Source organism: Nelumbo lutea, chromosome 1 (genome assembly GCF_056320005.1).
Source record: "Nelumbo lutea isolate HS-2025 chromosome 1, American lotus-T2T, whole genome shotgun sequence".
NCBI classification, from domain to species: domain Eukaryota; kingdom Viridiplantae; phylum Streptophyta; class Magnoliopsida; order Proteales; family Nelumbonaceae; genus Nelumbo; species Nelumbo lutea.
Window position 1 is genome coordinate 188819052 of NC_142684.1, and position 12676 is coordinate 188831727.

Genomic DNA, 12676 nt, shown 5'->3' on the forward strand with positions numbered 1-12676 from the left:
AATTACAACCAGGCAGATGCAAAATTCCAGGCACTACAGAAGAGTAACATAAATAATAAACATATGCAAAACTCTCTATACGCATTAGAGAAGAAGAAGAAGAAGAGAGGTTCAGATTCGAACCAGATGAAACCACAAGTTTCAGATTCGAATTTATCTCTTCTTTTCACTTCTAGTTGCTGGAATTTGATAAATTGATTTACTATTCGAACCAGATGAAACCGCAAGTTTCAGATTCGAATTTATCACTGCTTTTCACTTCTAGTTGCTGGAATTCGATAAATTGATTTGCTATACCGTTGTTTCTTTAGAACATGAAAATCTCGATGGAAGGAGAGGCTCTTGATTTTTTTTCTCACATTTACTTTCATTTTTGAGGGAAGTGGTTTCCGACCGAAATGGAAGGATCCCGCTTCCTCATTTTCATGATTTTAAATCCTCCCATTTTCCTTCATTTTCTTCATTTATGATCAAACCAAGCAAGGGAAGATTTGGAATCTTTAGGAATATTTCAAAATTTCCCTTCCTTTCCTTCAAACCAAACACAGCCTAAGAGAATGGTTTTAAAAATCAGACCAGATTTGACGGTTGGATTGATTGATCTGGGAACTGGTCATTAATCCAGGTCTGGTTTTAAATCCCAAACCCATCTAACCAGGGTTTGAATCAGACGATCAGATCATTTGACTCAAGAATTGGTTGGCGGTCAAAGTGATTTCATTTCCGGGTCGGTTTTTAAAACCATGATTAAGGAGTTTATTTTTATGGTAATTTCAAAATGAAGTAAAAAGTTCAGTTTTATGTTAATTCAATATGCCGTAAAGGCATAATAGGGGAAGAACTTTGACCAATCAGTAGGAACCCAATCCTAACTCTAGATTTATCATTTCATTTTAGCTTTAATGACCAGAGGTTAAAAATACCTATGCTTAAAATGCGCCTTTTTAAGTGGCATTTGATTTTTTTTTTTTTTTGGTAGGTTTCAAAAAAAATGTCATGAGAATAAATATTCAAGACAAAATGATATCTGGGAGGTCATTCTCATACCTCCACATTTGAATTAAATAATCAAACATGATAACTCATTTTCTTATCTATAAAATAAAGCCTTCTAACAAACTTGACAAATCAAAATTGCAACTTAAGAACCTCCCAAGCCATGTCGGGGGTTTGGCTGCTAATTTCCCTTTCGGGTATCAAAACTGAGTTATTAGGCCCACGCAGGTCAGATGCTCGGCCAATGCTCTCTCTGAATTCTGAAAGATTACATTTCATGTTTCCTTTTGCTCTAAGCTAATAACTTGTGCACAGTGATGATAACCATGAAAATTTTCCAAAGGGATTGCTTTTCTCCACTTGTGTGATCTCTCCAAATCTTCTTTTTCTCCCATGTATACCCGTTGTAAACAGAATCAACCTTCATATAAAGAATGGGATCTTTAAATTAACGATATTTTGAGTGCTTTCTCGTTCACTGCTCTCGGCAATCTCCTTGAGACTACACCAAGATCTTCTCTTCCTCTTACTTGAACCACCTGCAGAGACTACACTCCCAGCACTCATGGCTGCAGAGTTGCTTTCAGTTTCTGTTGCCTTGTTAGATCCTGCACGGTTCTGCTTTCTCCTCTTTGCCTTTCCATCCAACAAGAGAGTACGAGTTCCCACCAAAGGAGTTGCTGGACAGTTCTCTTGGGAAACCTCTCCCATTGTTTCTGAAAGAGTTGTGGGACCATTGGAATTTGATTCTAAGATGGATTTCGTTTTAGAAGAGTTTATTTCATCCAACATTTTAATAGCTCCTCTTTTTTCCATGCTTTTAGAGGTGACAACCTTCTGATTGGAGCTCCCAGGTTTCAATTTTGAAGCTGGTTTTGGTTTAGAAGCACATATCTCTTTCATGTAACCTTTTGGGGTCCCTCTTTTCAGGTTGCGGTGTGAACAGAACTTACATGTATAAACCACATTGTTCTGTGTGGGAATGTTCAATTTCTTGTGATTTCGTTTCCGCAACTTGGCATGGTTCTTTTCAATTCGCACTGTGCAGTAATAGCCAGGCTGAAGAATTGATTCGCATCTGCATAACAATCATAAGAAGCAGTCAGATCCATTACAATTCACACAGAAATATAAGATGTTTCATTTCTTCTACTTGTTTTGTATATAGTTGACTGCTCATTAAAGGACAGAGTGGCATATTTAAATGGACATTCAATGCATCTTAGGTCTTTGAAGTTGCTAGATCCATATAGATTATACATATCTTCTTACTAGATGATAGATTCCATTCACCCAACCAAAAAATATTATGGCTAAAGTTATGTACCCAAGGGCTCCAAGGATTAACAAAAAGGTAATACCAAAGAAGAATATAGTCATAACCCTTAAAAAACTTAATAGTAAAATGCCATTACACAATGTTGGTCCCAGCTGTCTGGGGTCATAGGAGAGGTGGACTGAATACAGACCTAACCTTTTTTACACGTAGTGACTGCTCTCAGATTCAAACCTACATGATTGTCAGCCCGAGATTTTACCATTAGCCCGAGCAATGCCCCCTTAAAAGAAAATAAGAAATACTTAAGGTAATTCACATGTATTTCTTAGACATAGTCTTCAATTCTTCCACACCAGTCCTCTCCAGTCTATCTGACAATCATGAATGTGTATGACTCTCTATGTTGTTCTGATCAACAACAACAAAACTCTATATCACCCCAGAAATATACCCTGGCTTATGAGCTCCACAAACATAACACATTACTGAAATTGAGACAGAATAAATAGGTACAACATTTTATATGCTTGCACAGAGACAATAATCCCCAACATACCCCTCGCACGGCCCCAGATAGTTGGAACTAACATTGGCTAATAGCCTTTTTAGACTAGCTTTATTGGTCACAAGTCTAGTATAGCTGCACTCTAATGTAGTAATTTTTTATTGGACATATATGAAATCTTTCTTGAGAAAACAAGATATTAATATTTAGTTAGTAAGACAAAGTGACAAACACACTGATGATGCCACGGGGGACTGCCTAGTCTGCCTTGGTGGTTTTTTCTATTGCTTTTTTTATAATCCTTCACTTTTATTAGAAAAACTCCGATGTGCAAAAAAGATCTTTAAAAGGGTTTTATAGACCTTAAACCTGTCAAACAGATTATTCAAATTCAGAAATTAGAAAAGTAAAATAAAAGAACCTAATGTTTTAATCTCAAGCTTGTAATAGAAATCCCTAATTTCAACTAGTGTATGAAGGGCATTTCCTTAACATAAGAGGCACATTAAGATCTGAAGCATATGACATCTTTTGAGCTGAGCCTTAATATTAAGGGCTCACCTTGAACCTGAAACCATAGACTTGACATGCCCACTAACCCACTCCCACAAATAGTTACCGTCGTTTTTATTCAATTCAATGAGACAACTATTAGTGCATCTTACAACACTTTCTCCTAAGCCAAAATTCAACCTTTGGAACCCCAAACTGAATCCAAAGTGAGAATCTAATTGTCTAAGATGTAGATTGTTGACCAATTACACAATGGGTTGAGCTTTGTGACTTCATTTTCTGAGTTTTAGAGGGGTGAGAAGTATAGTGGCTATGCATCATATAGTTGTCTTCTTCAAGCAAATATCAACCAGAATGATAGAGAAGGGAAATTAGTAGTATGGTGTTATTTGATAATAGCTTTCTCATAATGGGAATGTCTTCATTTAAGAAGAAGCAATTTGAGATATGGATATCAATAATGAAAAAGTGGATATGACACTTGTTTTCAAAATCCAGTGACTAGGATGCAGCTACAGATACAAGAATAGCTATCCTCTCCAATATGCTGCTATCATGCTTTTAGCTTTAATAGTTAAGCTATTTATCCTTTATTATACTTATATACTACTGAACTAAATGAATGGTGTAATTACATGTAGATTAGCATCATAGAGATTGTGATGAGGATCACAAATTATGAATACACGAAGAATTAATCTTGCGAAGAGAGCTGCGATGGCACAAAAGGAAGTACCAGAACACCTGCGATGAACATTGTATTAGTTGACGAACTTGACAATTGAACAAAATCACAGACCTTTGTGATGACAGAGAATCATTCCAAAATGACAAACATGATCACTTACACCTGCGATGGCCTATGGAGTTTGTCTCATGGTCAGCTGCGAAAGGCAGTGACGACTCACCTCGTCATAGCCAGCCATGTCACCATCCTAAGAGCCTTGTTCCTAACACGTGACAACAAGCAAGCTTGAAAAGGGCCGTAGCCAAGACGTACCACGTGAGAATCTTAAGGGAAGAGGGAATCCTTATCCCAGAAGATCCTCACTGGACACATGGCGAAACCCCAGTAAAGCTTACTCATTAAAGACCAAAGAATCGTGATCTACCTTCCCAACGAGAAAAGTCCTTATTTGTATGCTTCTCGTTATAGCTTTGGTGGCCTCTTTATAAAAGGGGGAGACTCGAAGGCCCGTGCACGAGACTAATCTCAAGAATCCTTGCCTCCTAGCCTTCTAAGTTCTCTACCTCCCGCTTCCTTGTTACTCTTTTCCCCACAAAGCTTCCTTTAGATCCCTACTCTCATACACCCCTGGTCATCCTCTGTCATTCAAGGAGACCATCCCTTATTGCCTTACCACCCCGCTTACAAATGGTTTAAATTTTACAACACTTTTCATAGCAAATTTTGTTAAAATACACTACTTATGTATTTTTGCTGTGAAGAAAACAGATAAATAGTTAGTAAAATATAGGGACTAAGAGAATATCATATAAAAATGATAAGAAAAAGGAGGGGGGACCGGGGGATGCACATGAGATGATGAGATGAAAAAAAAAAAGAAAGAAAGAAAAAGCCCAATCGAGCATGTAAAAAAAGTCCTTTCCCATCCTGACTTAGCTAGGAAAGCTGCAGTAGAGATCTAGGAATCCATCTGAACCTGCAAGTTAAGGAAGCTGAAATGTCTACTATTTCATTGAGGATGTGAGAAGCCTCCACGGCTCAGTCTTTCAACAGTAATGAGGTCTACTTGAAGAGATTTTAGTATACGCAGATCCTAAAGAGATTTAACCTCAGACATTGAAATATCATCTGCACTTGAAGGTTTCTGTATTTTCTTTTATTTAGGAAAATCATGAAAACCAATAAAGAGAAAATTGATAAATATGGCGACAAGTCACTAATTAGAGAACCTACATGCTCCCAACACCCAAACTATCTAGTACTTAACAATTGTACTAAGTAGTAAGAATGATTTCCCTGAGTACCTAGAGTATTCAACTGGCTTAAGGAAGCACTCCAATTGCAACGTACAAAAGTTACAAAACAAACAAGAAAAAAGGGGAAAAGAAAGAAACATACTTCCAAACAAATATCTTGAAGAAATTGATTGGATTAAGCTGCGAGGTAATGGTTACCAACAATGAAATACGATAGATAAACATAACCAAATTGTACCCACGAAACCACCTCCATATAAAATTCAAACAATTGTCACTACAACAACTAATTGAATATACAGACTCTACAACTAGAAAAGTATATGAACTTCACACACAAACTCTACACATATAGGACCCATTCCAATCAATTTGATTTTCTTTATCTAATTACCATGAGAGGGAGATTACTCAGTTATGTAAGCCAAAAACGAAAACAATGTCTTACCTCTGGCAAGGAAACAGCGATGACTCGAGCGGCGTCCCCATGGCCTCCCCCCAAGCAGCCAATCGGTGCCCAAAAAAGGCACCCAATGAAGGGATCGCAGCTTCCCCGCCAGTCCATAAAGCCAACTTCTGCAGATGCTCCCTTTTCAATATAGATTTGGCATTGTTGGAACCCCCTTTGTTAAGCTTTCTACCGCTGCTTTCCTCTCTGATTGTTATTGCACCTAGATGCCCAGAAGTTGGAGCTAATTCATGTTTCTTTCCTTGTTTCTTACTCATTTCCTTATTTCTGTTCCGTTATGCCTCCTGTGAATTTAATCGAACACACTACAGGCAACTGACGTCCTATTTGTTGGGTTCCAAGCTGCACGTTCTAGTTCAACACGTAATAAGCAAAGGGAGTTTGGGTTTCAAGGGATTCCTTTCTCGCCTCGGGTCGGAACCTGGGAAGAAAGATTGCGCTAGTAGGGGTTTCTAATCTTCTTAGCTTTCCTTGTATAGCCTATCTTGCAACGCAGAAGCCACTGCGAGAAAGCCCTACCAAACGGGCACCGATTCATAAACAGTCCAAGCGGGCACCGATTCCTTATTATTATTATTATTATTATTATTATTATTATTATTATTATTATTTGTTGATGTAAAATTTTTTGTTTTAAAAAAATAAAAAAGATTTTAATAAATAAGGACAAATTTTAAGTTTTATTATTATCAATAAAAATAAAATTTTAACATAATTTCTTAGAATAACTTTTTTTAAAAATATAAAAAAAAAAAGACCATCGAACAAATCTCTCCACCTCCGGTCTCTTTCTCTTTCCTCACCCTCCTCCTCTTCTTCCTCTTCTTTCTTCTTCTACTTCTTATTTCTTCTTCTATTTGGATTATTTTTTTCTTTTCTTTCGATCAGTCTTCATGGCTTCATGCAACGACAGGCACAAAAGTTGCCAGATCTCTTAGAACCTCCCAACCTCCTGAAAACACCACACTTTCTCCCCAGCCTGTTTTAAGTAGAGGCTGCCCAGACTCGTGGAACTGTGCCTATCGTCGATCTCGATTCTAACGGTGTTTAGGCACCCAACCCACCTCCATCCTTTTTTTATTTTCATTTCTCTCCAGCATTGTATCCTACTTCTCTCTCATTCAGCCGAACAAGCTACAACCACCAACGTCCAGCTCTAGTCGTTGAGATCACAAACAAGCAACTGGGGATGGCTCTTCTAAATCTAATAGATCCCAAGGAAAACAACTACTTTCTACTGTCGTATTTTATTCATTAACAATACCCAAATATATACACTCGAGAGTCTCTTATGTATACAAGGATGAGAGACTCCTGATTCAATTACAATTACAATAGAGACTTTCAATCCTAATTGTAATCCATTGTAATCCTTACACCCCCCCTCAAGTTGGAGCATGCAAATTGTGAATGCTTAACTTGCGGAAAAAGTACTCAAATTCTTTGCGACACAATGCCTTTGTAAAAATGTCAGCCAACTGAACGGTAATCGACACATAAGCAGGACGTATGCAACCATTTTGAATCTCATCCCGTACAAAATGGCAATCAACTTCAATATGTTTTGTATGCTCATGAAACATTGGGTTTGCGGCAATATGCAAGGCTGCCTGACTATCACAATATAATCGCATTGGGTTTGAATGCATAACTCCAAGAGCCAATAACAATCCCTTCAGCCATTTCAATTCACATGTGGTCGTGGCCATAGACCGATACTCTGCTTCCGTTGAAGAACGAGCCACAGTGTATTGTTTCTTAGTTTTCCAGGAAATCGACGATTTTCCAAGCATAACAAACCACCCAAACAGAGAATGTCGGGACAAAGGGCAGCTCGCCCAGTCTGAATCACACCATGCATATAACTGCAAGTCACAATCTGAACGCAAGAGAATTCCTTGACAAGGATTTCCTTTCAAGTAGCGCACCACTCGCAACGCAGCCTCCCAATGTCTTTCTTGCGGCTGTTGCATGAATTGGGACAGAACATGCACACAATAAGACAACTCTGGACGCGTTGCTGAAAGATAAATAAGCCTCCCCACCAAGCATCTGTATTGTATTGCTCAGGATTAGATAAGAGGGCCCCGTCTGTCAAGGCAAGATTGTGATTCTGCTCCAAAGGAAAAGGAGCAGGTTTTGCACTAAGTAATCCAACTTCAAAGATAATATCCAAAGCATACTTTCGTTGTGACAGAAAAATTCCTGTTCAGTTTCGGGCAACTTCAATGGCCAAAAAATATTTCAATGATCCCAAGTCTTTCATTGGAAGCAGTCACTCAAATATTTCTTGAAGACTTGAATTGACATGCGATCATTACCTGACACGATAATATCGTCCACATATACGAGAACAAGCACATGCTCCCTGTCCTGATGAAAAGTGAAGAGGGAATAATCTGAACATGATTGCTGAAACCCATATGTCTTCAAGGCTGTGGTTAATTTAGCAAACCAACATCTCGGCGCTTGCGTTCAACCCTCTCGTTTTGTTGAGAGGCCCCAACACAAGTGGTTTGATGAATAATCCCACTTTTAGCAAAATAACCAGTCAAGCAGACAAACTCAGTCCCATTGTCAGTATGGATCACCTTGTCAGGTTTGTTAAATTGCCTTTGAACCATAGCAAAAAATTTTCGAAGGACTCGTCCCACTTCCTTCTTATCAATCGGAAGATAAATCCAAATGCCTCTAGAAAAATCGTCCACTATAGTCAATAAATAATGTGCACCACAAGAAGCTGCAATTCTATAAGGACCCCACAAATCACAATGAATTAACTCAAAAATATAGGATGCTTTATTATTATTAGGAACAAACTCTTTCCGACATTGTTTAGCTCTGAAGCATACATCACAACCCTTAATACTGTCACTATGCTTAGTACGAAAAGGTAGCAATTTAATAATTCTATAAGAAGGATGCCCTAACCTTTGATGCCAAATATCTGACGTTCTGCTCTCTATAGTCTTCATTGCTCTTGTTGATGCAATGCTCCGGAAATAATAGAGTCCCTCTCGCTGCTCACCCGCTCCAATCAGCATCCTCGTAGTGCAGCCCTATATCACACAGAATTTGTTAGTGAACTGGATGATACAATTCAATTCCTCAATTAATTGTGATACAGAAAGTAAATTGTAATTCAGACTAGGCACATATAAAACACTAGTCAGTTTCAGGTGATCGTCCAGTGCAATTGTGCCTTCTTTTTCTGCTATCGTCGCTTTTCCGTCTGGCAGCCCGACAGAGCACAGAATGATATTTTTTATGTCTCTCATTGACTCGAGGTTTCCTGTCATATGATGAGAGGCCCCTGTGTCTATTATCCATTCAGACAATTTTTGCTTTCCACTTAGTCGTTGACTCACTCCTTTCTGTGTGTTCAAAAGGGTGAGTAACATGTTCCACTGCTCACTGCTCAGTCCATTTAACCCGGTCTTGGCTGCATCGATTGATTCTCCTTGAGACGTATTGCCTTGCGTAGAGGCTTTGGCTGTATTGGCCTTAGCTTGGCTGTCACAACCTTTTCCTCCTACCCCTGTTCGTTGTTTCTGCCCACCACGCCCTCAGCCTGTTCCACGGGTATTATTTTTTGGCCGATCACCCCACCATTCAGGGTAGCCGATCAGTTGGAAACAAAACTCTACATCGTGGCATGTCTTGTTGCAGTGAGTACATACTGTGTTCTTGTCTCTTCCTTCGCTTTGCCTCTTTTCTGTGTGGGCTGCGAAGGCCACAACTTTAGCTTTCTCTTCCTTTGCGCGCATCATAGTCTGAACTTGCTCTTCTTGAACCACTATGGCATAGGCTCGATTCAAATTTGGCAAGGGTTCTGTACTCAGTATATGCAAACGCACACCTCCATAGACCGTGTCATCTAGCCCCATCAAAAATTGATGAAGTTTCTCTCCATCTCGCTTCTTATCCCACGCCCTGCTTATGTCGCAGCTGCACTTGCCACATCAACAAGTCGGATATTGCTCATAATTTCCCAATTCCTCCCATATCATCTTGAGTTTTCCATAGTAATTCAGAATCGTCATACCTCTTTGTTTGCAATTCGCCAGCTCGGATTTGAGTTGTTGGACTCGTGGTCCATTTCCAACAGAAAATCACTCCTTTATATCGTCCCAGAGTGTCTTCACAATCTCTGTGTATGTTACGGTTGAACGTAAATTTGGTTCAATCATATTCAGAATCCATGACACAAGCATTGAATTCACCATCCACCAATCTTCTAATTCCACTGAATCTTTCGAAGGTTGTTTCATCGATCCATCGATGAAGCCGAATTTCTTCTTAGCTCGTAGCGCCGTTCTTATTGCTCGAGCACATTCATCATAGTTGTCACCTCTAAGCTGGATCTGTGTGATAACGCTCCCTGGATTGTCATTGGTTGATAGAAGATAGGGTGAGATCACGTTCCTTGGACATTGACTGCCGCCTTGATCCTTGTTTTCAGCCATGTCGAGTATAGTGTTGGTGCCGCTGAAGAGAAACTGTCGCAGAAATTTGATTCGCTGGAAGAACTCTACGAAAAATCACAATGCCACACTGATTTGGTCTGTGAAAAAACACAACACCAGACTGAAAAACACAACTCAGAATGTTGTCGCCGCTGTTCACCGAATGAGACGATGAATAGTGATACTTCAGAAACCAGAAGAACTGTTGCCGCTGTTCATCGAAGGAGACAATGATCACCGAAGTGCCGCCACTGTTCACCGAAGGAGACAATGATCACCGAAGTGCCGCTGCTGGTCCGAGAACACAACGTCGGACTGAAAAGCACAGCACAGAACGTTGTCGCCGTTGATCACTAGTCCGAAGTGTCGCCACTGTTCACCGAAGAAGACGATGAACAATGATACTTTAGAAACCAGAAGAAGTGTTGTCGCTGTTCTCCGAAGGAGACGATGATCACCGAAGTGTCGTCGCTAGTCCAAAAAACACAGCACCGGACTGAAAAACCACATCACAGAATGTTGTCGCCATTGATCGTTGATCCGAAGTCACCGTTGACCACTGGTTCGAAGTCACGGCTGATCGATCGTTGCTGCCGCCGTTGATCTCCAGAGTGCCCCGTCTCTAATACCATGTAAAACCAGAGCTTCTCTGGTTTCTACTATCGTATTTTATTCACTAACAATACCCAAATATATACGCTCGAGAGTCTCCTAAGTATATAAGGATCGGAGACTCCTGATTCAATTACAATTACAACAAAGACTTTCAATCCTAATTGTAATCCATTGTAATCCTAACATGTTCTGATCTATCCATCACATGGTGAAGGAAGTAAATGATATAACCAAACGAAAGAATGAAACGAGTGAAAGCAACTGAGAACCATTTCTCTTTTACTCTGTTTCTAGATTTCCAAATTCTAATTTCTAGGTGCTCTCTGGCTTACTGCAGGGGTGTGTAGTGGCTCTACATAATTGAAATGTATGAAAAACCACGTACCTTTGAAAGAGCTAATGGCTATTCATCCTGTTGCGACTTAATAAAACATCTTATTAGTTTTCATCTTACATAATAGTTCTCTATCATTGTACTAAGAAGGCAAGAACTATTATTGAATTCCAACATATATGCTTTGTTAATGTTTCTCCTTCTAAGGAAACGATTTTTCACTTTTCTTTCTTACTAACGAAGTGATATATGCAGCCTACAAACAGATTAAAAAGAAAATATGGTAAATATATATAATATGGATTTTATTCTTTTATTTTTAAGTGAAAAGAGGAACCTGTATCTGTGAGTTATGGGTTTTGGGAGTCGATGAGGATGAGTAGGAGCACCTATATATTTTCATACATACAGTAGTAGATTATTGAACTCTGAGAGTTGAGAACTCCATCAACCTTCTATTTCTCTCTTATTTTCTATAAATACAACCCAATTAATTAGTGAAATTAGGGAAGCTTGTAAGACAAATTCCACGCATTGCTATCACCTGAAAAAGATTAATGCCTAATCCATGGGTAATGGAGATTTGCTTCCCATTCCAAATTTTTTGTTTTTTTTTTTCATTTAAAGGAAGATCGATACTTGGAATTTATGAAATTAATTTTGCTGTGTGGAGGGAAGAAGAAGAAGGAGGAGGAGGAGGAGGAAGAAAGATAAAGATAGAAACTGGAGGTGGATTCGGTGGCCTGAAGAGGAAGGAGATGAACATTGTTTCTATCCATTTTTGATTTTCTAAAAAAAAGTTACCATATTCTCGAAATTATGTTAAAAAATATATTTTTATTGATAATAAGACCCAAAAGTTATCGTTGTCGGCTATAATCACAAAATAAAGTCAGACATATTGAATTAAAAAGCTTTTGCTCCTTTTTAAATTGTAGGAACAATCTTTGTGATGGGTGACAAGGCTATACCTCATTGTTTTTATAAAAAAAAATAGGTGTGGTATGAGTTGGCTTTAACATGGATCATGAAAAAATGATTATACCTACAATCTAATATCATCCAAAAGTTACCTCTTTACAAACAAGCCTAAAGCCTTCTGGTTATTGACAATGTCCCAAGTAGAACTTCTCAATTATATTAGCATTGTGTTCTCGCCTTTTTTGTTAGCATGTGTCTTAACCATAATGGACCCGTTTTTTGCTCCATGGAGCTTCACAACGAGGTAGCCCATCCTCCAAACTCATAACCCCCAGCCCAACCCAGGTGCAGGTAGGATTTGATCCAAAGTCTCTTACAATCAGCAAGAGATCTTACCAACCAACCAATTGGCACTTTGCAATGAAATCCTTAAATCATTGAAGGAACAACATAAAAAAGAGTGGTCTAACCATCTCTCTCTCTCAATTACGAGGTTCTCTAACTGTTTGTGGCTGAGACTTAGGAATCCTACTGCCACCAAGGTTGGGGGCTATACTCTTTCCCTTGTATTACGTGAAAACTATTTTTCAAATGCAATACAATGAATATACATGTACTTAAACCAAATGTCATA

At 38.8% G+C, this 12676-nt stretch overlaps 1 protein-coding gene across 1 annotated transcript; it reads right to left on the reverse strand.

The window, feature by feature from the left end:
• Nucleotides 1-1009: 1009 nt before the first annotated feature.
• Nucleotides 1010-6833, reverse strand: LOC148879946 (RNase P Rpr2/Rpp21 subunit domain protein). Its single transcript, XM_088961718.1, has 2 exons — nucleotides 5686-6833; nucleotides 1010-2074 (listed from the first exon to the last, which is right to left on the reverse strand). The coding sequence occupies exons 1-2, from the start codon at nucleotides 5961-5963 to the stop codon at nucleotides 1420-1422; spliced, it is 933 nt and encodes a 310-aa protein (XP_088817844.1). The 5' UTR covers nucleotides 5964-6833; the 3' UTR covers nucleotides 1010-1419.
• Between the last annotated feature and the right edge of the window lie 5843 nt (nucleotides 6834-12676).